General features: G+C 36.3%; 1 protein-coding gene across 4 annotated transcripts; it reads left to right on the top strand.

The window, feature by feature from the left end:
* Positions 1-307: 307 nt before the first annotated feature.
* tbr1a (T-box brain transcription factor 1a) lies at positions 308-27,601 on the top strand. 4 transcript variants are annotated; one of them, XR_015502394.1, is made up of 7 exons: positions 308-890; positions 1,523-1,677; positions 1,798-1,919; positions 5,884-6,042; positions 6,148-6,209; positions 14,562-16,770; positions 19,018-19,195. XR_015502394.1 is itself a non-coding variant. In XM_087273386.1 (7 exons), exons 1-7 carry the CDS (start codon positions 391-393, stop codon positions 24,834-24,836), a joined length of 1,098 nt encoding a protein of 365 aa, XP_087129512.1. In that variant the 5' UTR covers positions 308-390; the 3' UTR covers positions 24,837-27,601. The 4 variants fall into 4 exon arrangements, 3 of the variants coding, with proteins under 3 accessions (XP_087129512.1, XP_087129511.1, XP_087129510.1); XM_087273386.1 differs by lacking the exon at positions 19,018-19,195 and adding an exon at positions 24,812-27,601 and having other exon boundaries at positions 14,562-14,636; XM_087273385.1 differs by lacking the exon at positions 19,018-19,195 and adding an exon at positions 19,203-20,030 and having other exon boundaries at positions 14,562-14,636.
* Positions 27,602-27,935: the final 334 nt, after the last annotated feature.

Raw genomic sequence — 27,935 nt, 5'->3', positions numbered from 1 at the left:
AAAGTAATTCCCTACTCTATAGGCTATTTCTGTAGCAAAGATGAACGAAAGCAATTCTTCCTTTTAACTTCTGTTTGAGTTACATTAAACTGACTTAATTTAAAGTTGGAACCTTAACTTAATTGCTCAAATTACAGTAATTAAATGAGTCCTATCGTTTTTAAAATGTGGTAGCAGTGACATTTGCTGTAAGCTATTGAGAAACCGCTTACAACAGCTTTAATGCTAATTGTAAATACCAACCCATTCTGCTGTTATCAAATGGGGAGCAACGTCATTTTCCTATATTAAGCTCCGTTAACAGCCTAGCACTGGCACAGGCACACGCAGCAGATGGCATGAAGACCCAGTCAAACCCAGGCTGAACTCCGACAACTTTCCCAGTGAGTTATGCACCTGCAGCAGCAGCTCATCTCACCGGCCAACAAACCGGTGAGTCTGGACAATGGTTTCCCGCACATCATCATGACCGCCGCCGCGGGGGTCGAGCGCGTCTCCTCCTCCGGGGACGCGCACGAGCCGCCGCTGAAAAGACCAAGAAGCCCGTCACCAAACGCGCGGGAGGCACAGGATAACGGAGAGAGCGAAGACAAGCCGGAATCAAGCGACCCCCGGACAGATTTCGCCTCGGAAATGTTCTCGTATGCGGGTCAACATGTGGTGCCAGCGCTCTCGGGTCACTATATGAGTCCTCAACCGGTCATCAGCAGCGGCTTGTACAGTGGGATGAGCTACTCGTACCCTCAGCCGTACGAACAAACTTACGCGAACGCAGCGGTCTATTCGTTCCCCGCGGTGTCCGGTAAAGCCCAGGTTTATCTGTGTAACCGGGCGCTGTGGTTTAAATTCCACAGACACCAAACTGAAATGATCATAACTAAACAGGGCCGGTGAGTCTGCTTTTTTGTTTATTTAATTTTCTTTTCTTAAAAAAAGGTTATTTTAAAAAAAAATACATGATCCGCTCTCATTTTATGTTTATGTATTTAATTATTTATTTATTTATAAAAAAAAATGCATACACGTCTTGGCAGTTTGCTTTATTTTGAATTTAGTTTAATATATTTTTAAAAGAGTAAAACGTAAATCATAACTTCTAAATTCCAAAAATACTTTGGAAAAAAAAATCTAAATTCCAAAAATATTTACGCGCGAATGACATGGAAATCCCTTTTTACTTTTAAAGATAACCTTCAGTGATCAATAATAGTAATAACTATTCTTAGTGATTTCTTATTATTATTTGTGATTTGTTCACCTTAGTGTAAACTGTTTGTTTAATATGATTGTATTCTGTTTAAACAAACAGCTTTACAATATAGCCTACTATATCACTTCATTAGACCTATTGCGCTGGCTAATTGTTTAGTTATGTGATAAAGATATTTAATTATTTAGCATAATTATTTTTTCGGGTAGGCTATAGTGTTGGGGTTTTAATATTTTTTACATATTTGTATTGTTTATTTACATTTAGTTGCAACTTAATTTTGATTAATTTACTCTGTTCACTTTCCTCCAGACGGATGTTTCCGTGTCTAACTTTTAATGTTTCTGGTCTTGACCCGGCGGGTCATTATAATATTGCTGTGGATGTAATTCTGGCGGATCCAAACCACTGGAGGTTCCAGGGCGGAAAATGGGTCCCCTGTGGCAAAGCGGACACTAATGTTACCGGTAAACCCTTCTGTTCAACCAACTCCGTGTGAAATGTCTTCCTCTTTTTAAATCATGGATTTTAAGAGCAAAAATTATTATAAATATTAGCCTGTGTATGAAACTTCTTGCTTATTGAAGGAAACCGAGTGTACACGCACCCGGACTCTCCAAACACCGGCGCGCACTGGATGCGTCAGGAGATCTCTTTCGGAAAACTTAAGCTGACAAACAACAAAGGGGCTTCCAGCAACAACACTCAGGTGGTTTATATTTTATTGTTCTTCGTGATAAAATGCAGTGGTGACTATTGGGTCAGTTCAGCAAAAAATAAAATAAGTAAAATTAAATAAAATAGCAGCTTAGGTTTAAATCAGTATGACATGAAACCGATTTCATCTTAATTATTTAAAAAAAAAATATTATTAAAAATGACATTATTGGTTGATAAACGTTCTGTTCAGTTCTTTTCATAGAGATGCAGAGTTAAAAGTAGTGGCCAAGTGCACTTTTTACCATATCACTGTAGACTACACCAAATTATTTTCATTATATCAAAGGTCCTTACAATCTAAAACAGCTTCTGTACCAAACCTTTAATGCACGGCCCAAGCATTTATTAAACAACAACAAAAAAAGGCCATAACTGTTGCCAATTTACACTCAACACCTTATGCAACTTATAATTTTAACAATAATGAATCATTTTAATAATAATTACATTAAAAAGTAAACAAATTGTTGGGTTTATCCATATTATTCCCATCATAGGGTTAAACAGTCTAACGTTTTTTTTTATGTACACACTGTATAAACCTTCAAGGCCTTTAGTTTTGAAGCAGTTAAAAGTCCTATAAAGTGCATTGAAACATGTAGTGTAAATTGAATTGTTTTTGTAACTTCATATCAAGCAGCTCCTCCCTTTATTAAAGAACCAACAGCATTTGATTATATCACCATGCAGCTCTGCCAAATCAGCATTTGGCAACCAAAAGTCGACCTAACCATTTCATTATCTCCATATTAAATACATAATTTTATTCAGAATTAAACTGATTCAAAGTCGTTTTGTTGTCTTATTTTCTGTGCGTGTGGTTTATGTGGCACACTAAACCAGACTTCATGGGAAGCATTGTGTGCTCTGCATCATTTCTGCCACAGTTTTATCATTGATCTATTTATAGGCTAGGGGGTGTTATGCTTTATTCTGGAAAGCATTTGATTGGACAAAAAATCTGACAAGAAGCTGAAGTGCAGAGTGATGTCATCCAATTTAATTATCCATATTAACTGAACTCTAGAGATTTTTTAATGTTGAAGTCAAAATGATTGGCCCCCTTTTATTTTTTTTTCCTTTTTTTTTAATGTTTCTCAAATTGTTTAAGAGAGCAAGGCAGTATGTCTTATAATATTTTTTTTCCTGGAGAAAGTCTTATTTGTTTTATTTCAGCTAGAATAAAAGCAGTTTTTATTTTTTTAAAAACTATTTTAAGGTCAAAATTATTATCTCATTTAAGCTATATTTTTTAATCTACAGAACAAACCATCGTTATACAATAACTTGCCTAATTACCCTAATCTGCCTAGTTAACCTAATTAACCTAGAAATGATTTATTAAAACTATTATGATTAGAAATGGGCGGAAAAAATCTGCTCTCCGAAAAAAAAAAATAAACAGTGGGGCTAATAATAATTCAGGGAAGCTAATAATTCTGACTTCAACTGTATCTTCTAAATAGGAATTTTGTCATTGTTTTGGGGCATACTAGCTTATGGACAACCTCACATCTAGCATATTCATAATAAAAGCCCAACACTTTCATTTCAATTTTATGGAGACAAACATACAGTTTTGGTGTCAATAGAGATGCACAGACTTTCACATTTTCTATCTCTGTAATTTAATACTGCATCAAAGTCTATATAGGAATGGTTCATGTTTTACTTTTACTTTCTTTACTGTCCACAATTGGAATCATCTTCATTTTTGGCTTCACCACACAAACAGATCAACTTTCACATTACACACATCACATAAAAAACGGGCATCACCAATACACTCAACGTTATCACATATAGCACATAAAAATAATAAAAAAAACATTTAAAAACTCAATTTAAAAACCTTTACATACTTAGAACCCAGTATTTAAAATTCTAATGACAGTCGGCACGAAGACATTAGACATTAGATACACATTTTACTTTACTTGAGGTTGCCTAAAATGTCTTTTTGATGGCAAGAGCTGAAATTTTATATTTAAGTTATGGGAACAATCTACAATAATGATGTGTGCTTTCTGTTTAATTCTCATTGAATAAAATTCATTTAGTTGACTTTGAACTTTACCTACAATTGCACTGCCAATTTTTTTTACTACTTGACACAGTTTGTGCTTTTCCTTAATTGGCAACAGTCCATACCATACAATCATGTTAAAACTCACCACACTTTTAACCAAGTTCTTGTATACCATCTTCAGAACATTTCGACTCACCAAATTGTTGTAACCCTCCTAATGACATATAATCTCTGCAATGCTTTTTAAAAAATGCACTCTGCATTTACAGCAAATTGTTAATCCACTATCAATAAGTGTTCCTAAATATTTAAAACAGCCAACCGTCTCTATTTCATGTCCCTCAAGGACCAGAGGTTTAAATCCTTGGACTAGTTTATTTCTGCTAATTATCATCTCCTTGGTTTTATTAAAACTGATCTCCAGTGAACTGATCTCCTTTTACACCAATTTTGAAGCAAATTTATAGAATTATAGTACAAGGTATCTCCTTCTGTTCCTATTTTAGTCAATCGGTCTATAAATGCCATTTTCGTTATTAGCTTTAAAACTTTAGAATTAGCAATGGAGGCTTGGCATGAGATGCTTAAGAAATTTTTCCTTAAAGCAACAGTTCACCCAATAATGAAAACCCAGTTTAAAGCCTTGAAGTGGTTTCAACCTTTGAGCTTCTTGCTTTTGTTGATCACATTTGATACTGGTAGCCATCGACTGGCATTGTAGTCACTGGCTACCAGTTTCAACATTCTTCATAATATCTTCACTGTAAAAACATTTTGGGTTCCACACAATTCCTTCATGTTGTTTCAACACAAACTGATTAAGTTAACTTAATTGTTTTTACAAATTTAAGTGGATTGAACACAGAAAATTAAGTTGTCCCTGCCCAAAAAGTAAGAGTTGTGTTGTTTTAACTCGATTTTAACTCAAAGTTTAAACAAGCAGCAAACATCATTTCTTTTAGTGTTCTTATGTGTTTAACAGAAGAAAGAAACTCCATTACATTCGGAACAAGCAGAGGAAATGAACAAGTCGCCAAAGCCGCCAAAACAGCCCTAGCAAGAAAGCTAAAGGAGTGTAAAATCCCACCTTCAGATCAAAAGCCACTAATGAAAGGCTATATTATAAACAAATGGCAAACCGAATGGGATCAGTGCCCAGAAAATAAACTTTTTGAAATTCAGCCTGAAATAGGAAAAAAAATCTCATTTATTTCTTAAGTCAAGACACGATGAGATTGTTTATAGAAGATGCCGCATTGGACACACAAGACTTACACATCAACATTTACTTAAATGAGAAGAACCACCAAAATGTCTATATTGCGACAGAAACCAAACTATTAAACCTATTCTTGTAGAATGCCCCATTTTTAATGTTATCAGACTACAATTTTTATCTGGAGAGACATTAAGTGAAATATTTTTAAATGTGAATCATCTAAAATTGTAGAATTTTTTTTATCATAAGGAAACCTTAAATAACTATCTTAGATTTTTATCTTGTATATTATCATTATTATTATTATTATTATTATTATTATTATTATTATTATTATTATTATTATTATTATTATTATTATTATTTATGTATTTTACCTTGAGTGTTATTTATTGCTGTTAGTGACTTTTAATTATTAGGACATGTTTATAATTATAGAAAATTGGTATTTATAAAATTTGGTAAACTTGTGGTAAGCAGAGGATTAGTAAATGATGACAGAATTTCTATTTCAGGGTGAACTATCTTTAATTCAAAAGCATAGTACTGTATGAACGAAACCTGTTAAATTTAATGGAAAATGTCAAATAAAAAAAAGAAACCTTTTATATCCTTGTATTTTTTTATATTTATATAAAGAGAGTGTAGATCTCATGGTGGGTGTAATGGCAAACAGAAGCCTGCTTTTTCCCTTTGTCTTTCAAGATGATCGTCCTACAGTCTCTCCATAAATATCAGCCAAGGGTTCATGTGATTGAAATAAGCAAGAATGAAGATGAAGATACCAGCGATCCTGATGGAGTTCAGACGTTCACCTTTCCCGAAACGCAATTTATATCTGTCACAGCTTACCAGAACACAGATGTAAGATCCAGCATTCTGCATTCATTTACACTGCATTCATTCACACCATGAAAAAAATAAATTAATTCGAGCTGATTTAATGAATATCTTACTTTGTGTCCTCAGATAACTCAACTGAAAATTGATCACAATCCATTTGCCAAAGGATTTCGGGATAATTATGATACGTAAGTGCATTTCTATACAAATTCATGCATTTATTGATTGTTTCTCTTTTAGTTTTTCTAGATCGGTTTCATTTTTATTTCACTGTAAATGATGAATTCATACAAAATTGTAATTTAAATGTAAAATATTATTAATAAAAATAAAAACGTATTTTAAATTTTTTTAAAGATATTTTATATGTATTTCTGCATGCATTCTCTGTGTAAACGCAATTTGTTATAACAATAATTATTAAAAATTGTATTATGTTGTACTTTGTTTTATTAAATATTGTACTCATACTACTACTTCCTTTAATAATCATTATATTAAACTTTAGTTTTTGGTAGCGCTTTATATTGCATTCACTGTCCATCTAACACATACAGTAAAACAAATTAAAATAATTACAGAAATATTATTATTATTATTATTATTATTATTATTATTATTATTATTATAGTCTATATTCAGTCATATTTAACCAATCATGCCCAGATTATTAGCATGAAAAAATATTGATTTAAAACCCTGCCTGTTCAAATGGGGAGTTCCTCAGGGTTCAGCATTAGGTCCAGTTTTGTTTAGGATAGGGGAGAGTGAGAATGAAAGTAACATTTTTCATGAAACCTAATCAGAATCAGTTGTTATTTTGTATTAGTGTAGAACGACTGCAATATAACTTCACTTTAAGCAAAATTTGTTACATTAATACTTTTGACCCCGTCAGCAGGGATGAAAGCAAAACAAACGGGTGGGTCAAAAGTTACACAACAATATTTGCTAGATCTACTGGCTCAATCTTGTTTATTCTAAATATATCTGGCCATGATCTTGTTAATGTTAATCGTCAAATGTTTCAAAAGAAATCCACCAATGCAAAATGTTAATTTTCAACTATGTTTTGAATAATTTGTTATTATTATTGGCAATATACATTCATTTCATAAAACATGTGAATAAAAGTACTAAACTATAGAAGCCCGTTACTGCCATGACGTAAAATGCATGGTTTGGGATCTGTAGGGCTGCGCATCCATAATTTTGCTCTTCAGTGTTTGGACTCCCAGTACAGATTATTAAACCACACTGAACTGAGCTAAACTGAATTGAACCTAAACTCTGAAAACTGGACTGACACTTTTTAAATTTACTATGATCTTATATGTGAAGCTGCTTTGACACAATCTACATTGTAAAAGCCCCATACAAACAAAGGTGAATTGAATTGAATTGAATAAAATATGAATGATTTGCAAGTCATAATTATGATTTACTTTCTCATAATGACTTAACATCTCATAATAATGACTTTCTCATAATAATGACTTAACATCTCATAATAATGACTTACTTTCCCATAATAATGACTTAACATCTCGTAATAATGACTTAACATATCATAATAATGACTTAACCTCTCATAATAATGACTTAACATCTCATAATAATGACTTAACATCTCGTAACAATGACTTAACATCTCGTAATGACTGCCTCATAATAATGAGATACTTTCTAGTAATAATGACTTAACATCTCGTAATAATGACTTAACATCTCATAATAATGACTTAACATCTCATAATAATGACTTAACATCTCGTAATAATGACTTAACATCTCAAAATAACGACTCAACATCTCATAATAATGACTTAACATCTCATAATAATGACTTAACATCTCAAAATAACGACTTAGCATCTCGTAATAACGACTTAACATCTCATAATAATGACTTAACATCTCATAATAATGACTTAACATCTCGTAATAATGACTTAACATCTCAAAATAACGACTCAACATCTCATAATAATGACTTAACATCTCATAATAATGACTTAACATCTCATAATAATGACTTAACATCTCGTAATAACGACTTAACATCTCGTAATAATGACTTAACATCTCATAATAATGACTTAGAATCTCATAATGACTTCCTCATAATAACAAGATACTTTCTAGTAATAATGACTTAACATCTCGTAATAATGACTTATTATCTCGTAATAATGACTTAACCATCTCGTAATAATGACTTAACCATCTCGCAATAATGACTTAACATCTCGTAATAATGACTTAACATCTCATAATAATGACTTAACATCTCGTAATAATGACTTAACATCTCAAAATAACGACTCAACATCTCATAATAATGACTCAACATCTCATAATAATGACTTAACATCTCATAATAATGACTTAACATCTCATAATAATGACTTAACATCTCAAAATAACGACTCAACATCTCATAATAATGACTTAACATCTCATAATAATGACTTAACATCTCATAATAATGACTTAACATCTCAAAATAACGACTTAGCATCTCGTAATAACGACTTAACATCTCATAATAATGACTTAACATCTCATAATAATGACTTAACATCTCGTAATAACGACTTAACATCTCGTAATAATGACTTAACATCTCATAATAATGACTTAGAATCTCATAATGACTTCCTCATAATAACAAGATACTTTCTAGTAATAATGACTTAACATCTCGTAATAATGACTTATTATCTCGTAATAATGACTTAACCATCTCGTAATAATGACTTAACCATCTCGCAATAATGACTTAACATCTCGTAATAATGACTTAACATCTCATAATAATGACTTAACATCTCGTAATAATGACTTAACATCTCAAAATAACGACTCAACATCTCATAATAATGACTTAACATCTCATAATAATGACTTAACATCTCATAATAATGACTTAACATCTCAAAATAACGACTTAGCATCTCGTAATAACGACTTAACATCTCATAATAATGACTTAACATCTCATAATAATGACTTAACATCTCGTAATAACGACTTAACATCTCGTAATAATGACTTAACATCTCATGATAATGACTTAGAATCTCATAATGACTTCCTCATAATAACAAGATACTTTCTAGTAATAATGACTTAACATCTCGTAATAATGACTTATTATCTCGTAATAATGACTTAACCATCTCGTAATAATGACTTAACCATCTCGCAATAATGACTTAACATCTCGTAATAATGACTTAACCATCTCGTAATAATGACTTAACATCTCGTAATAATGACTTAACCATCTCGTAATAATGACTTAACATCTCGTAATAATGACTTAACATCTCGTAATAATGACTTAACCATCTCGTAATAATGACTTAACATCTCGTAATAATGACTTAACATCTCGTAATAATGACTTAACATCTCGTAATAATGACTTAACCATCTCGTAATAATGACTTAACATCTCGTAATAATGACTTAACCATCTCGTAATAATGACTTAACCATCTCATAATAATGACTTAACCATGTCGTAATAATGACTTAACATCTCGTAATAATGACTTACTTCCTAGTTAAATGAATTAACATCTCATCTCTTACTTTCTCATACTAATGACTTGACATCTTGTAATAATGACTTATTTTCCCGTAATAATGACTTTCTCGAGATTACGAGAAACTTATAAGTCATTATTTTGGGATGTCTCATTATTACAGGCTTCCATAGTAAATTAATGCAGAAGTGAAAAATAAGGTATGGCCATTAGCAGTGGGACATAAATAAGAGTTACTTTTGTCCCCACAGGAACTCTTGCCATTTAAACCTGATTGACTTTTAAACTGAAAAACTCAAGAGATTTCAAAGTTTGTGTTATTGCACTAAAGAAAACTGTAGATTGATCAATAGTTTGACACGTGAAAAAAGAAACACAAGTTGTAGTAAGGAACAAAGGACCGCTACAATAATTTACTTTCTGCTCTTAAAAAACTGAAATTTAGAGCTAACCGTGCATGGGACATAAATCACATGATATTTGGCAGCTCCATTAAGAGTTGTATTCTGAATATGCTGTTATATCCTGGAAATCAAATGTTGACAGGGCTTCGAGAAAACTGCTTTGTTACTTTCGTCCCATGTTACCTTCATCTCCACTCGCCCCTATAAATGCTACCACTTGGGCAGACTATCAGGGAACATGGTCCTGGGTGTCACTGCATTGTGGATGATTCCCATATTTACATCATATACAGTTATTTTTTATATATAGAATTGTATCTTCACCGAGTGTGTGGCTTAAAGAAATTAGAATCTGGATGCAGTGTCATCTTTCTTAAACCGAATGATTCCAAGACTGAAGATCCTTTCTTACTTGAGCTGATGCAGAAAGGCTTATAGGGACCTTCATTACATCAAGATTGGATTACTCTAATGCCTTGTTTTCTGGCCTTCCAGCTAAATCTCTTAACAAGTTACAGTACATTCAGATTTCTGCTGCTCTGTGTTTACTCCACCAAGAGAACACATTACACTTGTGCTTTCACAGTTACACTGGCTTCCTTTCAATGGAATTGACTGTAAAATTCTTATTTTAACTTATAAAGCATTGCATAGCACTGCACTTCAGTATCGTTATTTATCGAAAAGTATTTACACTTTTCACTCTGCTCTGGCAGGTCTAAATTACTCTATCAGCCTTCTTGTAAACTTAAGATATAGGAGGATATATATATATATATATATATATATATATATATATATATATATATATATATATATATATATATATATATTTTTTTTTTTTTTTTTTTTTTTTTTTTCATTCGAAGCCACCCAAATTAATGCACTTTATTTTTGATGCCTCTTTTTGATTTTGTTTTGCATAAACCACCCAGTAGACAATTGTGTTTGTTTTCACCACAATAGAGCAAACTGAGGGAAAGAGAAAGTCGTCACTCTCATAATATATCCAGGAGTTATTCTATTTTCAACCGAAAAGAGGTGTAATACTGTTCTTTTTTTATTTTTAACCTATTTTTATACCCAATTTTGAGATCTCCCCATGTTTGAACCACCTTTAGGCGCTTTTTTGTTTTTGTTCTAAAACCTTTTTGAAAGTGTGTAACTCAGTGTGCTAGCAAACTGCAGATGGTTATATTTGATTCTAGAATATGACACTGAACAAATAATTTAGTCTCTATTATGTAGAATACAAAATAGGTGTAAGTGAAACCATGAACATTTAAGTATAAATAAGAACATAAATGTAAAAGAGGTTCCTAATCACTGACAGCTAGCTCTCTGTGATTCTCACATGGTCACCCACTGGAGCTAAGCATGGCTGCGCCTGGTCAGTACCTGGATGGGAGACCACATGGGAAAGCTTTTTTGCTGTCGGAAGTGGTGTTAGTGAGGCCAACAAAGGGCGCTCAACCTGTGGTCTGTGTGGGTCCTAACGCCCCAGTATATTAATGGGGACTCTATACTGCTCAGTGAGTGCTGTCTTTTGGATGAGACGTTAAACTGATGTCCTTACTCTCTGTGGTCATTAAAAATCCCAGGATGTCCTTTGATTAGAGTAGGGGTTTAACCCTGGCATCCTGGCCAAATTTGCCCACTGGCCTCTGTCTATCATGGCCTCCTAACCATCCCCATACCATAATTGGCTTCATCACTCTGTCTCCTCTCCACCAATCAGCTTGTGTGGTGTGTGGTCTGCCGCAATATAGCTGCCGTCACGTCATCCAGGTGGATGCTGCACTCTGGTGGTGGATGAAGAGATCCCTCCATTGTGTAAAGCACTTTGAGTGTCTTAAAAAGCACTATATAAATGTAAGGAATTATTAATTATTATAAATATTTGTAGAAAATAGAGATTCTAAGCTCTGTAAGATTATTTTTAACCTTTATTTTTAATAGGACATTTGAGAATAAACTAATCTGACTGCAGTATCTGACTGCAGACTTGCATATGCAAGCTGAGACACACAATCTCAGCCACAATGATCTCAATGGAGCTAATGAAATCATTGTGAGGGGTATGATTAGGGGCAGGGTTACGTGTGTGCATTAAAAGCCTTGCATGCCACTCGGCTTACATCTACACCTGGTCTGCCGCAAGACCCTTCTCGAGTAGACAGGAAAGCATGGGGAGCTTAGAAAGAGAGAGAGGGGAAGGATTAGTTAAAATATCTTGAGCTGGAAATTGAACTTAGGTCACCATGAACACCTCAACGCACAAACCACCAGGCTATTGGCGCCTTTCTGAGCTTTCTAATAGTATCAAATGTACTGGTCCAACACAATCTCACAACAATTCGTAACTTTTTGATTTAGTGGCTTATTCATATGAATTTGTACGATCTAATTCGTACGATTTATTACGATTTGCTCATCACCCAATAACAGTTGGGTTTTGGGGTGGGGTTGGGTGCCACGACTCCTTTTTAAAATCGTTTTCATTTTCGTACGACTCAACTTGTACAAATTCGTACAAATTAGCCACTAAACTAACAAAACATAAAGTACTTGCGTTTCCTCGTGAGATCAGGCTGACTGGACTGATAAATACTGTTGTGTTCTCTGTCATATGTCAACTAAATCTTTTTAGCATATTCCATAAATAAAAATAAGGTATTTGTATTATTCATAACAAGGTCTATTGTGTTAATATATTGTGTTTGTCATTTAAAATGCTGGGGAAAAGAGCTTGGGCCCTATTAAACACCCGGTGCTATACACCCGGCGTGTTTGCCTCAAGGTGTTGCTATTTTCAGACCAACGCAACCTTAATTTTCCTATTTTCCACCACGTTGTTTAAATAGCAAATTAATTTGCACCACTTTGTGGACTCATGGGTGTTTTGGTCTAGAAAAGAGGTGTGTTAATGTGCATTGTTGGTGCGTTGCCATTTTGAGGAAATAAAATAGACTGTGCAAAAGGATATATGCAGAGCTAGTGCATTCCCATGCTGATTAACTTCCGGTGACCTGTTATTGTGAACTTTTTACCATTTTATACGGTTCCTTACACAGCATCGATGTTGTAATGTCATTAAAATACATTCAGTTAAATAAACTGTAGCCTTTATTTAGTTGCTCAAGCGTAAAACGAGACAAAAAGCTGTTTACTCTGCCCCTGTTTAATCTGAGACCCACTTTAAATCGGATATCACTCAGCTAGTGGAGATCGCTGATTTTTAAAGAAAACAGACCTTAAACGCACCGGATTTTGCATTGGCATTCAATTCGCCGGAAGCGCTTAACCCAGGTTACTGGCAAATTAAAAGTCCTAATAGCATGCTTGGGCATATACCCCATTGACCAGCTAAAAGCAGGTCTAAAGTCTAGTGTAGAGTGCGTTAGTTATGCGCCTCACACATTGCTTCAAACACGCAGGATGTACAGCAATACGCAAATATCTTTACAAATAAAAAAAATGAAAGGAAAAAAATATTACAAAAATGATTACTTTCTACATGAATATAAAAACCACCGCCTCCATGCCTTCTTTATCTCTGGGGGCTTTTTTTAGTTTATTGACAATTTGCTTTTGTATAATTTTATTATTATTGGTTGAATTATTTATTATATGCATTTTCTATTTGTTTTAATTAAAACAAGTTTAGATTTGTCAGGTTTTGAACCATATGGGGCACAGCATGTGAGTTTGGATGTAACTCAGGTTTTTGAGCACACTTCATTATTATTGTTCATTTATTTGTTTGCTGGAAATTAGAACAGAATTTAGAAATAGTTTTAAAACAAATCGTTGCACTTAACAAACAAAATTAATTACATAGGGTAATGGATGTCTGTGTATAGCCTACAACATCGTTTTCTTATCCACGAAAGAGAGAAAGTGAAAGTAAAGGCGGATTCAATGAGGCTCATTCTTTATCCTCGCGTTGCAGATGGTCTGTTTAATGGTTTTCTCGTTCAGTTTTTACAACTATAAAGTCTACCATGTAAATAGCAAATGCGTCATAGCACGGCGACTCTTAAAGGGAATGGGAGATGAAACTTAGATTGGTTTATTCTTAAAACACACCTATAACTCAATAAGGCCCCATTTACACTGTCAGGTCTTAATGCCCTATTCCGATTAGTTGCCAATATCAGATTTTTTTTTGTCTGTCCTTTGACACGTTCTTTTAATTGTGACCCATATCCAATTCATTTGTTTACACTTGGCATACAATTTATGAGGTCTCATGCATAAAGGCAGGTTCTAGCATCTGTGCCACACTAGCCACAATGAAAGAAATTGTCTTGTTTTTAGCTCTGTGAAATATGCGTTATTATATTTATCATGCTTGGTTTGAGTGGGCTTTAACACTCAGTATCCTTCGGCTCCTTAGTCCCTGATTCATCAGGAATTGCCACAGTGAAAGGAAACAGCAATTACTCTGCCATATGATTTATGTTGTGGATGCCCTTTCAGCCACAACCCAGCACTAGGAAATGGTCCTTAAAACATTACAAAATAAAACAATAAATTACAGAAGCGGTGTCACTAATTACCTCTTGCTTTAATTCTCCAGAAAATACAGTATGGACAACACTGACCGTCTGACACCCAGTGACTCTCCACACTCTCAGCTTCTGCCCAGTTCAAGGTACGCAATGCCAAGCGCATTATTCCAGGAGCAATTTGTCGACAGTTACACTAAATCCTGTTTTACGACTGGCTCTCTTGAGCGAGGACTTGAGTTTACCAACAACATTATGACCTCCAACCAAACCCAAGAAAGCAGCGTGACTTCAGGCCAGCGCTGGTTTGTATCTTCACCCTCTGTTCCATCATACGAAGCTGATGTTGACACTGCGGCTCTGCTTTCTTACACCACAGCAGGGGTTAAAAATTTGCCTTTTACTAGTACTGGTGGCTCAAGTAACAGTTTGGATTACTATACCAGCACTGCCGGATGGGATTCACGGGGATCGCTAGAGAACGGGAGTAAAACCATTTCAAATCTCTCTGGGTGGGTTTTAGATGCAACTCTTGAAAGATCAATGCAACCGAATTACTTGCCAGATGACAGAGAATTGATGGAAAGATCCAGTTTAGGGGTTTCAGCGGAGCTTAGAGGAAAAGATGTGGTGGATTCGACATGGACTGATACTCAATCTTCCATTAAATCAGTCGATTTGAGTGATTTAAGGATTTTGGAAGAGGCACCAAAGGACGATTCGTCTATCCGTCCAGATTCAGAAGATCAGGCTGCAGAGGATGTGCAGAACAGAGCAAGAAATGGGATCAAAGAATCAGGCTTTTTTCATTTTGACGCTTAAATGTGAAGCTGCATAAGACGAGTGTACACTTCTAATGTTGATATTGAATTCATTTTATAATTTATGTGAACAGTGTTTGTAGATCACAATTAGAGAACATTTTATACAATTATTTTTTTTCCTGCAATAATGTAATATTTTTATTCACTGTAAAAACGTTCTTCTTGCCTTAAATTTTTTATTGAATCAAAGGAACTCTTCTAATCATCTTAACTTGAATTCAACATAGGCTCATTCTCAAAGCATATCCCTATATACATTTCTGGTGGTCTCTGTAGCCTGAAGTACGTATTGCTGCATTTTGTCTTTAAAACGAATGCTACGGGGCGCAATGATGCCATTGCTTTTCGCGTTAGAAGCTGACCGATTATCTGCGTATGGACAGCTTTTCCACTGTTCTCAGTCTGTCCTGTGGCTCGCAGCATACACCGGCGTACTTGAGATGGAGAGAATAATTAAGTAAATAACAGGGTGAGAATGTGATAAAATCTGAAAATGCAAAAATCAGGGGGCTTTTCTTTTTCTGGATTGCTTTTAAACACATTGTCGGTTGGGTTAGGCTTGAGTTGGAAAATCTGAACTTCAGCGGACATTCACTGGAGGTTGATAAATTAGAAGTTTGCTCTTGTTGGGGCGTGATTATGGCGTATTGCTTGTTTTTGGTCTACCTGGCAAAAATCCTCTTGCCAACACCAGAAAAAAGTTTATTAAGGCCTCAGCTCAGTCTGAAGCACTGCTGAAAGCTTCCATCATTCATCGTCCAGATACAGTTTCTGGTAGAGTTAACTCGGAGAGCTGGGTGCACCTCTGATAGATCTAGATAGATCTAGTGGACTTAGACACGGCTCCAAATGTATTGTCGCTGTTTATCAACCTTCCTAACACATATAAACAGCTATTCACTCAATAAAATTTCATGTTAGCCATTTAGCAACGAAGCTACAGTCACCAGGCAGACAGAAGCCCCACCCATGATGGAATCCACGACTATTGATAAGTAAATTTGATGCGTGAATGAAGCGAGTAAACTCAAAATGTTACACATCTATTTACGTGCGAGTAGCATGATTTAACTGTGCGCACTGCGTCTGGTGTGAACACAGCATCAGTCTCGTGAGAGAAATTTGGCAGATTCGCAAAGACAAAAATTGCAAACAAAAACATATCTCCTGGGACATATTTGGTGCTCTCCAGATGTATATCGGGCTATGTTTTCAGAATGAGCCAGGGTTGCTTAAATCAGTCAACCTGGTTAAAAACATTACATTAAACTTTGTAACGTTAAAAAAAATAGTTGAAACTCGATTAGCTTATTGTAATAGGTTAAAGTAACATAAAAGTATTTGTTGTCATGATTTTTTAGTCAGCAAATGTTTTATATTTTAATGTTCAAAATTTCAGGACAATTTAGTTGTAAACCTAAAGCACACTCTTCAACAACAATAACAAAAAATGTTTGTTTAGTGGAAAACACTGATATGAAAGTTAGCGAACCACAATGACTGTAGCACAAAGGATGATTAAATTTCTAAAGGTTACAGCTGTCAAAAATGGGTCATCATTAATCTCTCTTAACACTGCTCTCTTCTTCATTCTCTTCCGGAGTCTAGTAAAAGTAATGAGTTAATGAATTAATGAGATTTTCAATCAGGTTTTGATCAGGACTTTGGGCTGCCATTTCATTAATTCAGTGTTTTCAGATTCAGTGAAATGCTTTACCCATTTTGCTGTTTGATGGAGCTCATTGCCCTACATGTAAATTGTTGGCTCTGTCCATACATACTGTAAAGCAGAGATGTATAGTAACGAAGTAGAACTACTTCACTACTGTACTTAAGTACTAAAAGACAGTATCTGTACTCTACTGGAGTATTGTTTTTTTTCCTCCTACTTCTACTTTTACTTCAGTACATATTGTCAATGAGTTTAACATTTACTCTGATAGATTTTACTAAGGGTGTCAAAATGATTGATATCAGTTCAGTAATAGATCATAACCGGTCCTAACGTCATTTATCTCCTATGCGCGATGTCGCAGTAGAATACTATGGCGAAGGAGGCAGGGGCGAGTAAATAAAGCTCTTTCTACAATGAAGAGCTCGCAAGCCCGCTATTTCACTACTACCGAGAAATGCTGTAAAACTCCATCTTTACCTCTCTCCACGTGGGTGTTAAAGCAATACTTGTGGATTGGAACGAGCATGCTTGTGGTGTGAGTTTTCTCCACGGTGTCTATTATGTATTACCTGTCATAACCCCCATCGGTGAACAACACTTTCTTTTCTAAAGCCGATAGCAGCCCTTTCTGTTGAGCAGGTGAAGAATAATCAATCATAGGCGTGTAAGACCTCGCCTGTCAGTGCTCAAAAAGCAAGCGGGATAATATTTACATTAGTTTATTTGCTCTAAATGCTCATGCCGTCTCCTGTCCATGTGTTGGAATTTTGTTTGATACATTCAAAAAGAGTGTTTTCTTTGAGCAGGTCAAATTACAGTTCATATATCTGTCTGCTGTATTAAAGAACAAAATTGTATTAGAAATAATATATAAATATTAATAGATTTGTAGATTTTGATTAAAAAAAAACTCTTGTGTTGTTAAGAAAAAATCAAATTATGTATGGAAAGCATCGTCAATGCACCGTGATGATATCGAATTGAACCTAATCGATGGCATGATAATCATAACCGAACCAAACCGTGAGACGAGAGTAAATTCACACCCTTACTTGTTACAATCATAATGTTAGAACTTTTTCTTGGCTGCTGCATGAATGGCGCAACAGTGACCAGCGTCTTCCGCTAGAATTAAAACTTTCATTTACAGCGTCTATAACCGGTAAATTGCGATCCGAAAATGGGTTTCAGTAACATTTTAAGTGGATTACGGAGTGTTTTTGCGTCACACAACTTTGAAAGGTGTGTGATAAAGCTGTTATAATTTGTCAGATCTGTGGTTCAAGAGCAGAAGAAAAACAATATCATATAAGCCATGTTTCTTTTCATTCTGCTTAATCACATGTCCCAAAAAAAAGATATTTAAAATGAACAAAACAATATGATGTCTTTTGACAGCTTTCTTTAATAACTACATTACACAATACTTGTACTTAAACTTTCAGTACTTGAGTAGTACATTTTGAAATAAACTACTTGCAATACTTAAGAGCAAAAAATGTTGAATACTTTTGTACTTCCACTTAAGTATGGTGCTTGAAGAGCACTTCAACTTCTACTCAAGTCACTTTATACATCTCTGTTCTAAAGTATTAGAGTTTTAGAGTCATTAGTTTAAACTTTTATTACTCTTCATATGAGAGGTTTGGTTTTATGCAAAGTTTTCTTAAATGTATAAAACTGAATATTTGGTCATCATTTACTCATCCTCCGATTGCTCCAAACCTGTTTTAATTTATTCTAATACAAATGAGATATTTTTAATACGAATTGACAGTATTTTGCTCCTGTTAGGATAACTTCTAAGATAAGGCAGTTACCTCAAAATTTCGGAAATGACTGGTTGTTCTCTAATTTCGATCTCCGCTCTATTTATTTTCATGTTAATGACAGCACAATCGGAGATAAATAAGAAGTGATATCTCCTACCGCCTGGACTCAGTGTAATTTATAGATTGTATGACTATAAATGATTCCCCCCTGTAGTGGTATAAAGAAAATGCAAATATTAATAGAATAACATATCAGTGTTTAAAATCTTCAGCTCCCAATTAATAAACTGTCATTCATAGTGGTGTGTAATGATTGTGATATTCAAAACAATATATTTAAAGAAATGGACATGTTGTAATGTGAAGATGTGGCATTCTGCAGGTGTCAGAATGTTTAATGTATCAACCTAAATAAATGGTCTGATTTTCTTACATTTCCAGTTTACGTTTGAATCAACCTGTTTACACGCAGGAAAAACCTTCCAAGTTGATGCGAGTGTATTGAAATATTCTACAACACTGTCACCTGGTGGCGAATGCAAAATCAAGTGGTGTCACTCTCCAGTTTTAGGACCTAGCTTGTGTGTCCTTGACCTGGAGGAAATCGAGTTTAATTCTCCAGCATCTACCACTAAATAACACCACATACTCTCATACTGTACAGTACAGTGTATGGATCAAGAGGATAAGCTCTTTTAGCAGCTGTTGAACCCAAAATAAAAGTGACCCCCCTTCCTTCTGCTGGCTAATGTTGCTATGTATCAGAATACATTTAAAGGAACACTCCACTTTTTTATTTCTTTATTTGTTTTTAATTAATTATTTAGTTTTTGGAATGTGGCTTGGAGTTAATGCCTTGTAAAATGAGCCTGTTTTATAAAATGTGGAATGTTTTTTAATATGGACACTGTAAAAATGTAAGTAAAACACTCACTGGCCAAGAAAAATATCCACCACATCATAACACCACCCCCACCAGCCTGAACTTGCAAGGTAGAATGGATCCATGCATTAATGTGGTTGACGCTAAATTCTGACCCTACCATTTGAATGTCGCAGCAAAGATTGAGACTCATCAGACCAGGCAACATTTTTCCAATCTTCTATGTCGTCCAATTTTGGTGAGCCTGTGGATTGTAGCCTTCTACTGCTGTAGCTCAGCTGCCTCAAGGTTCGATGTGTTGTACGTTCAGAGGTGCTCTGTATAATGGAAACTACAAATTTGCTGTGTATGTTTGAGTTACACTTAATTAAACAAGTCAATGAGTTCACACAACCCTTTTTTAATAAGTACAAAAACACTTTCAATATATGTTTAATTTGGTTATTTGACAGTTGGATTTTAGTCATCTCCACATGGAAATTTTGACATATAACTGCTTTTTCAGTTATTGCAGGCTTAATGGAGAAAAAGCCTTTTACCCTTACGAAAAGTAAGCATGGTTTCATTTAAAGTAATGCATTATTATTTTTATACAACACTTTTACTTCAAAGGTTGTTATCATCTTACTACTAATATCTGGCTAAACATCTATTTGTTTCTTTGTTTTGTTTTATTTGCAGTAAAACATTGTTTATTTTTGCCAAAATTAATTATTAGATGCTTTTATTTCCTATAGGACTCCAATGGCAAAATTCCATCATTTGTACTATTTTTCTATTCATTCATCCATTCAATTTCTTTTCGACTCAGTCCCTTTATTGATCTGCGGTCACCACAGTGGAATGAACCGCCAACTTTTCCAGCACGTTTTTGTGCAGCAGGTGCCCTTCCAGCCGCAACCCATCACTGGGAAAAAATTTTTCTATGTTCTCTCATAATTATTTCACAATTAGATTTAGTTAAAACCACACTAGGTTGCTTAAATCTGTAACCAGCTTGAATCAACCAAAATAATCACCTGATCCCCTGCAAAAACGTTATTTAGATAACACTTTAAATGAAGTAACATTTCACACCATTTACTACTGGTTTATTGCCTGCCTAATTAACTCTTTATTAGCACTTACAAGGTATATTTTAAACCCCTAAGGGTCTACCTAACACCAATTACTACCTTACTATTAATAAGCAGCCAATTAAAGCTGTATTGAGCTAAAGGTCTTAGTTGATGGCTTGTTAATAGTGTGAATTGTACATTAAAATAAAGTGTGACCATTATTTATTTATTGTTTGTTTGTATTATATTCCCATTGTTTAGCCGCAAATGTTAAATAAGAATTTATAGGCATAGCAAAGAAGATCCTTTTTTCCACAAGCAAAAACGTACAATAAAACCACTGTAAAAAGTATGCTTGGAGAAAATTAAAATATTAAAAACAGTTCTGAAAATACAGTACTGTATGTATTAAAATCATTTATTTGCATTTTTAAACGCCCACAAGGTGGCGCGAAAGTCTCAAGAAGACTTCCTCATTCCTCAGAGCTGCAGTAGTGTACGCTTGTGCTCTGTTGAAATGAAAGAATATTATGCTTCCTACCTTTGAAGTGATGAGCATCTTTCTTGTTTTAGACGCCGTGTGGACATATCATGTAAATCTGTGCTCATGTTCTTTTTCATCGAATATATGTTGATTAATTCCACTCACAGACCCGTTGTCTGTGCACATGTTTTGCTAAAGTGCTGTTTGTGAGGGCTAAATTTCCTCAGTCATAATCACATTTTATACATTCTCACTGGTTAAATTGGCTTATTCGTCCTCTCGAATTCACCAGAAGACATTTTATTTTAATCTAGTGTTTCACACACAGCTTTCTGTGATCATTAGGGGTTTGGTAATGAACCTAATATAATAATAATAGAAGTGAAACATTTACAGATAATATGATGAAACAATCATGTGTGTTATTATGTGGCTTATAAGGACAAAATAGTGTGTATAATCACATAATTGTATCTCCTTGTGCTCATAAAAGTTTACTAAAACTGTATTTTTTGAAATTCAGAAATTGTTTAATGTGAGGTTTATTTATAGTATGCAACTCTTATGGAAATTACCAATGGGTTTACTACAAATAATATATAAAGACAAACCCATGGGTTCTGTTACATCTGTGATGGGAAATGATGAAATGGAAATCCAAATGTAGTCCAGTGGGTTTATGGTGAAGTGCAGAAAATCAGGAATGATAACGGTGAAACACATGACAAACAAAAACAAGCTAAAGAATAACAAAACCAAATACTGGCACACATAGATATCATGGCGGTAACTAAGGCCGTACTCACACTAGGTACAGTTGCCTCGAACTGGGCCAAAGCACGCTTGTCCCGCCTCCCGTCTCCCCCGTCGGCCCGCACTCACACCACAATCGGGCCTGGGCACGCTTACGTCATCGCTGCTGCGCTGTTCAGTGAGAAGCTCTGTCACTCAGGAGCACAGTGGAGATTTCTCTAGTTATATCGTTTCAGTCGGTTTGATATGCAGTGACATGCAGTCAAATATTTTGCCAAACAGTCCTTAAGGATGCGGTGACATGCAGTTAAATATTTCGTCAAACAGATCCGCCACTTTTGGCGCTCATAAACAATCATAAAGCCCTTGTGCTGCATTAATGAGGAGGTCTGCTGAAGGCGTGCAGCTGTCGTGCAGTGAGGGGTTTGCGTATTTAATAAGCTACGGCAGTTTGTGTTCACTGAACAGTAAGAATGATTAATAAATCCATATGAAACAGCCCCTTAAAAGTCACGTCTCGCTTTCAGTTTCAGGCTTTGGCGCGTTTTGCACTCACACTACAAACGTACCACGCCAAAGCCCAAGTGAACCGCGCTCAGGCCCACCTCTTCCAACCGGGCCAGGGCCTTGTGCCAGTGCTTGAGCCCGATCCAGCGCACTCACGCTTCTCAAACGATCTGGGAAACGGGCCTGGGCATGGTACGGATGGCATAGTGTGAGTAGGCCCTAAGAAAACTACTGACAACGAAGGGCTAACAGAACTGGGTATAAATACACAAAAGACAAAGTCTTACAGTCTTAAAGTCTTACAGTCTCGAAGGGAGTTGGAGCGAAGGCGGAACAGGGGGAAGACGGAGGGCCAGGCCTGTGCAGCGGATGTGTACCAGGAGCGTGCAGCAGTGGAAGGCCTGGAGCTGTGGAGGGCCTGGAGGGTGGAGCAGGAGGCTGTGGTTCAGGAGTCACTGGCAGTTTGTATAACCTCAGTAGATCAGGAAGTCCAAATTCAGGGGGCACTGGCAGTTAATCTAACCTCAGTGGGTCAGGAGGCAATGGTTCAGAAGACACTGGCAGTTCGTATGACCCCAGTGGGTCAGGAAGCTTAGAATCAAGGGACATTGGCAGTTCATGCAACCTCAGTGGGCTTTGGTTCCGGAAGCACTGAAAAGTCACATGGCTCTGGCTGCTCTGGAAAGTCACATTGGTCAGGTGCCAATGGGAAGTCACACAGATCTGGAAACACTGGGAAGTCAAACAGGTGTGGTAGTCTGGTGGCGGGTCTGGCCGTTCGAAGATCTGGCACCTACCATTCATGGAACTTGGGAGGATTTTGTGCTCGCCATTCAACGGATTCGTGAGGATGCCCACTGGTGCCCACCATTCGAAAAGATCTGCTATTCACCATTTGAGGGATTCAGGAGGATCTGGTGCCTGTCATTTGAGGGATTAGGGATGATCTGGCGCCTACGGCCAATCGAGAAACTCAGAAGAAGGTGGCAGCTGATCAGAAAACTCAGGCAGTGGTAATAGTGTCCGAACGGGAAACTCAGATGCCAGCCAGTCAGGAAACTCATGCGGTGGCGGCCAGTCGAGAACCTTAAGTGGGTTCTCCAGCAGGCGATCTGTAACTTTCAATTCAATTCAATTCAGCTTTATTTGTATAGCGCTTTTACAATGTAGATTGTGTCAAAGCAGCTTCACATAAATGATCATAGTTACTGAAACAGTGTAGTTCAGTTTTTAGTGTTTAAGTTCAGTTCAGTTCAGTTCAGTTTAGCTCAGTTCAGTGTGATTTAAAATCATTACTGAGAGTCCAAACACTGAAGAGCAAATTCATCAATGCGTAGCTCTACCAATCCTGAACCATGCGAGCCAGTGGCGACAGCGGAGAGGGAAAAAAAACTTCACCTGATAGGAGTGAAGAAAAAAACCCTTGAGAGAACCAGATTCAGTTGGGCATGACCATTTTAATTTCTCGCTGGCCAAAAGTCTTGTGCGGAGCTTCAGTCACCGTGGTGGAGGCTGGAAGATGGCCTCAGCGAAGACTCGTCTGTCCCTGGAGCGTCGCTGGAATCAGACTCATGTTCTCCAGTCCCCATGACCATCAGCGCAGCAGCAGCTTAGGATATGGCCTGGTCCCGGATATGGAAACCTTGGGATCATCTCGTCGCTGGTCTTGGATCTGATCAGTGACTCTGCATAATCTGAGGACCTCGGGAAGAGTATCCACAGGTGAAAATAGAGAATAAAGAGAATAATTAGCGTAGCTGCTGTTCATAGTGTATATAAGCAAGATGTAGGAGCCAGTGTGGAACCCGCTAGGTGATGGATTGAGTGTATGCTTTACTAAACAGATAGGTCTTTAATCTAGTTTTGAACTGGGAGAGTGTGTCTGAGCCTCGGACGTTATCAGGAAGGCTATTCCAGAGTGTAGGAGCCATGAAAGAGAAGGCTTGGCCTCCTTTACTCGATTTTGTTATTCTAGGTACTACCAGAAGTCCTGAGTTTTGAGATCTTAAAGAGCGAGTTGGTTTGTAGCGAGACAGAAGGTTGGTTAGATAAACAGGAGCTAGATTATTTAGAGCTTTATAGGTGAGAAGTAATATTTTAAATTCAATACGAAACTTAACAGGCAGCCAGTGTAAGGAGGATAAAATTGGGGTGATATGATCATATTTTCTAGACCTGGTAAGAACTCTGGCTGCTGCATTTTGTACTAATTGAAGTTTGTTAATAGAGGATGCTGGGCAGCCAGCAAATAGAGCATTACAGTAGTCCAGCTTCGAAGTCATAAAAGCATCGACTAGCTTTTCTGCATCAGAGATGGATAGAAACAGTAGTAACTGAAACTACTATAAACTACTATGCTCTGCAGCAATGTTGAAGCCACCAGAAATTAAATGACGTGACCAACAGGCCGGCATGGGCTAAAGCTGCAGGATGAGGACTAGCTGAGACACCTGTTTGAACCAACTTGAAGCTGACCACACAAATCAAGTGAGCCCAAGGACACCCGACCCAGAAACAGGTGAGCAATCTGATGTTTTTAGCCCCACTGTTAATGAGTCTTGCCAACACTTGCCTTCTCGGAGTTGCTGAATTAAAAAGACTGCTAGATCCATATTTTGGTCAGTAGTTCGGTTACGTCAGTGCAGAAAATCAGGAATGATAACATAATGAAAAAACATGACAAATAAAAACACATACATCACTGGGGTAACTAGGAAAACCACTGTATAAATACACAAAGGAGCAATTAACTAGAGCTGGTGAGGGGGTGGACACTATTAATAACCAAGACAACCAATAAAGAACACAGGAGAACCAATGTGAAGGATGTAACATAAATAAACCATACTAAAACAACACAGACAGGGTTACAGGTTAAAACAGGTCACCACAACTTAACTATATATTTGCTGGATTGACAATAGTTTAACCATGGTATTTGTAGTAAATATATGATTATACAAACGGTGATAGAAAACAAGTGTCATGCAGATTATATATACACCGTATATATTAAAGAAACTTACTGTTTACAAGGATACAGATTTTTACTGTAATATGTGCACAGTTTTTTTAACCACTGTATTCACAGCCATTGTTTACAGCAGGTACTAACAGGCACAACCTGGCTCAGCTTTAGTGAGCAACCATGTGAGAGTTGCAGAGAGCTAGCTGGATAGCACGGAGGGTAGTAAAGACCAAACGAGGACACCGGATCACAGACAAAAGCATGCTGGAAAAATTGGAGATGAAGGTTGATGGAGACAATTGAGGTAAGGGATGATTTGAGAGGATATGAGGCTGTAATTCAAGAATGGAGGTCACAGCACATGAGGCTGATCGTATGTAGTGTTGAGGAGATCTGGTAATGGGCTGCAGCTCGTGATGAATCAAATTCTGGTGACTTGGTGTGCTGACTGGTGGAGGAGCCTGGTGTACAGAACACCTCTCTCTATGGCCCACTGCTGAGGACTACAAAACACAGCATGGAGCTTTCGGTGTAAGAAGTCTTGGCAAGGTACCCACAACCTTTTCCTTAGGACTGTAACCTTCCTAGGTATTCTAGTTGTCCATCATGGAAAGTCAGAAACACCTTTAATGTGTATACTGTACCGTCTTACAGAACTATCAGAACAGGGGTCTCATCTACAGGGCAAGGCACTTTGGGAACAGGAGAAAGAGATCAGTGATGTGGTTTGAGGAGTGAACCAGAAAGTAGGGTGAATTCTGTAAATGACTGAGTTGATTCTAAAGAAGATGGTGAAGGGATTAACGAACCTGGGACTTGCAGGGAAGATGAACCCGAATGGTGGAACGCTACATGCTCTGACATGATTGGAATATGGGAGTGGAGAGTCTGTGGATATCTGCAGTCCAATCACCTGCTGCAGATGTTATTGTACTGAAGTCCAGACCTTCTTGCTCTGTTGGGATCCGTTCTTCGTACGTGGATTACTCAATTAGCTGGATTTGGATATTGACTATTTGACACGATCCAGGATCGTTTCGTTCTTCAAAGCTGATCCGAGAGTTGTTGTCATAGCAACAGTTCTGCTAGGTCAAACCTGATCTGGAGCAGGTTCAATTCATAGGATTAGATTGGCTTAGTTCAAGCAAAGATAATACAGAAAGTATGTTCTGAATTCTGATATTTTCTTACAGTAGTAGTTATATACACTTGGTAAAATGGTACATATTTTTAACTATATATAAAGTTATAGTCATTAATAAAATAAATAAAGTTATACATATAAATAAAACTTATCCAATCTGCACCCTCAAAATGAAAGTACAAAGACTGCCACCTGGTGGTGCAAAGAGACAACTTATTGATATGAATTTTTAGATCGCTTTAGTACAAATTGTGTATAATAGAAATGCACAATATGTGACTTTTTTAAAAGCAGTAATACATTTCAGCAGTCATAAACATGTTTTGATAGTTAATATGCCGGTGATTTGATGCTCCACAAAAGTTGCAGATGCCTTTACCAATATGAAAACGCTTTTGTGAACAACCAGTTATTCTTTACACCGATTAAAAAACGGCTACTATAATAAAGAAAATCTTTTCTAAATGTAGAACTAAATACATTGATTTGCATTGAAATACATGATGAATACACTTGACACATGAAAGTGTAAAGCCTGCAGCTCACAACAAATGAGGAAGGTTATTGCGTGTCATATTTAACAAACGGTTTACTGCTAATTTGATGTAATTTTGCTTACATGGATAATTGAATATTAATCAGATGATGTCATTACGCTGCTGTGCCGTCAGCCAATCGTTGCATTGCTGATCATGATTTCGAGGATCGATAGATCTGTCCTTCGCAACACACGCAGCGATCTCAGATCAGTTTATCCAGACATTCTAATCTGATTCGCGAACTTGTTTGAAGAACCAAATTAGCGAGAGATCAGTTATCAAGATTAAAAGATCCAGGATCTGTCAAATCATCTTAGATCATTTTAACGAGGTACGAAGAACGGACCCCTGGGTAGGGTTGTGCCAGCTGTTCATAAGGTCTTGCTTGAAGAGGTGGTCCAGAGTGTATTTTTTAGGGTTGCTTGTGTTTATAAAATGCAAAGCAAAGTGTTTTCAAGCTTCAATTGTAAACAACAAAAACAAAAATATAATATAACAATTTTTTTTTTCGTATTTCTCACTTTGAGTATTTACAGCTACTCAACTAACATGAAAACGACTGTTACATTTTCTAGTTCCTCCAAAAGCCTGCCCTCGAGAGGCTCTGATTGGTCAGCTAACATAATGTGCTGTGATTCACGTCTCCGGCTCCACATCACCAGGAAGCAACACTTCCAGTTACGCCTCTGTTGGCACGTGCTGAACCTCATGCCTGCTCTCTAAAATAAAACCTGACTAGTATCAAGTACTTTCAAATTTATTCAGGTTATAAGCATGTGTAAGTAACATATAACGTTCACATATCTTTTGCAAGTTAATAGAGAGATACTGCAGCGCT

Source organism: Danio rerio, chromosome 11 (genome assembly GCF_052040795.2).
Source record: "Danio rerio strain M-AB ecotype USA chromosome 11, GRCz13ab, whole genome shotgun sequence".
Taxonomy (NCBI): domain Eukaryota; kingdom Metazoa; phylum Chordata; class Actinopteri; order Cypriniformes; family Danionidae; genus Danio; species Danio rerio.
Note: the sequence above shows the minus strand (reverse complement) of the source record. Positions and strands in the feature narration are given on the sequence as shown.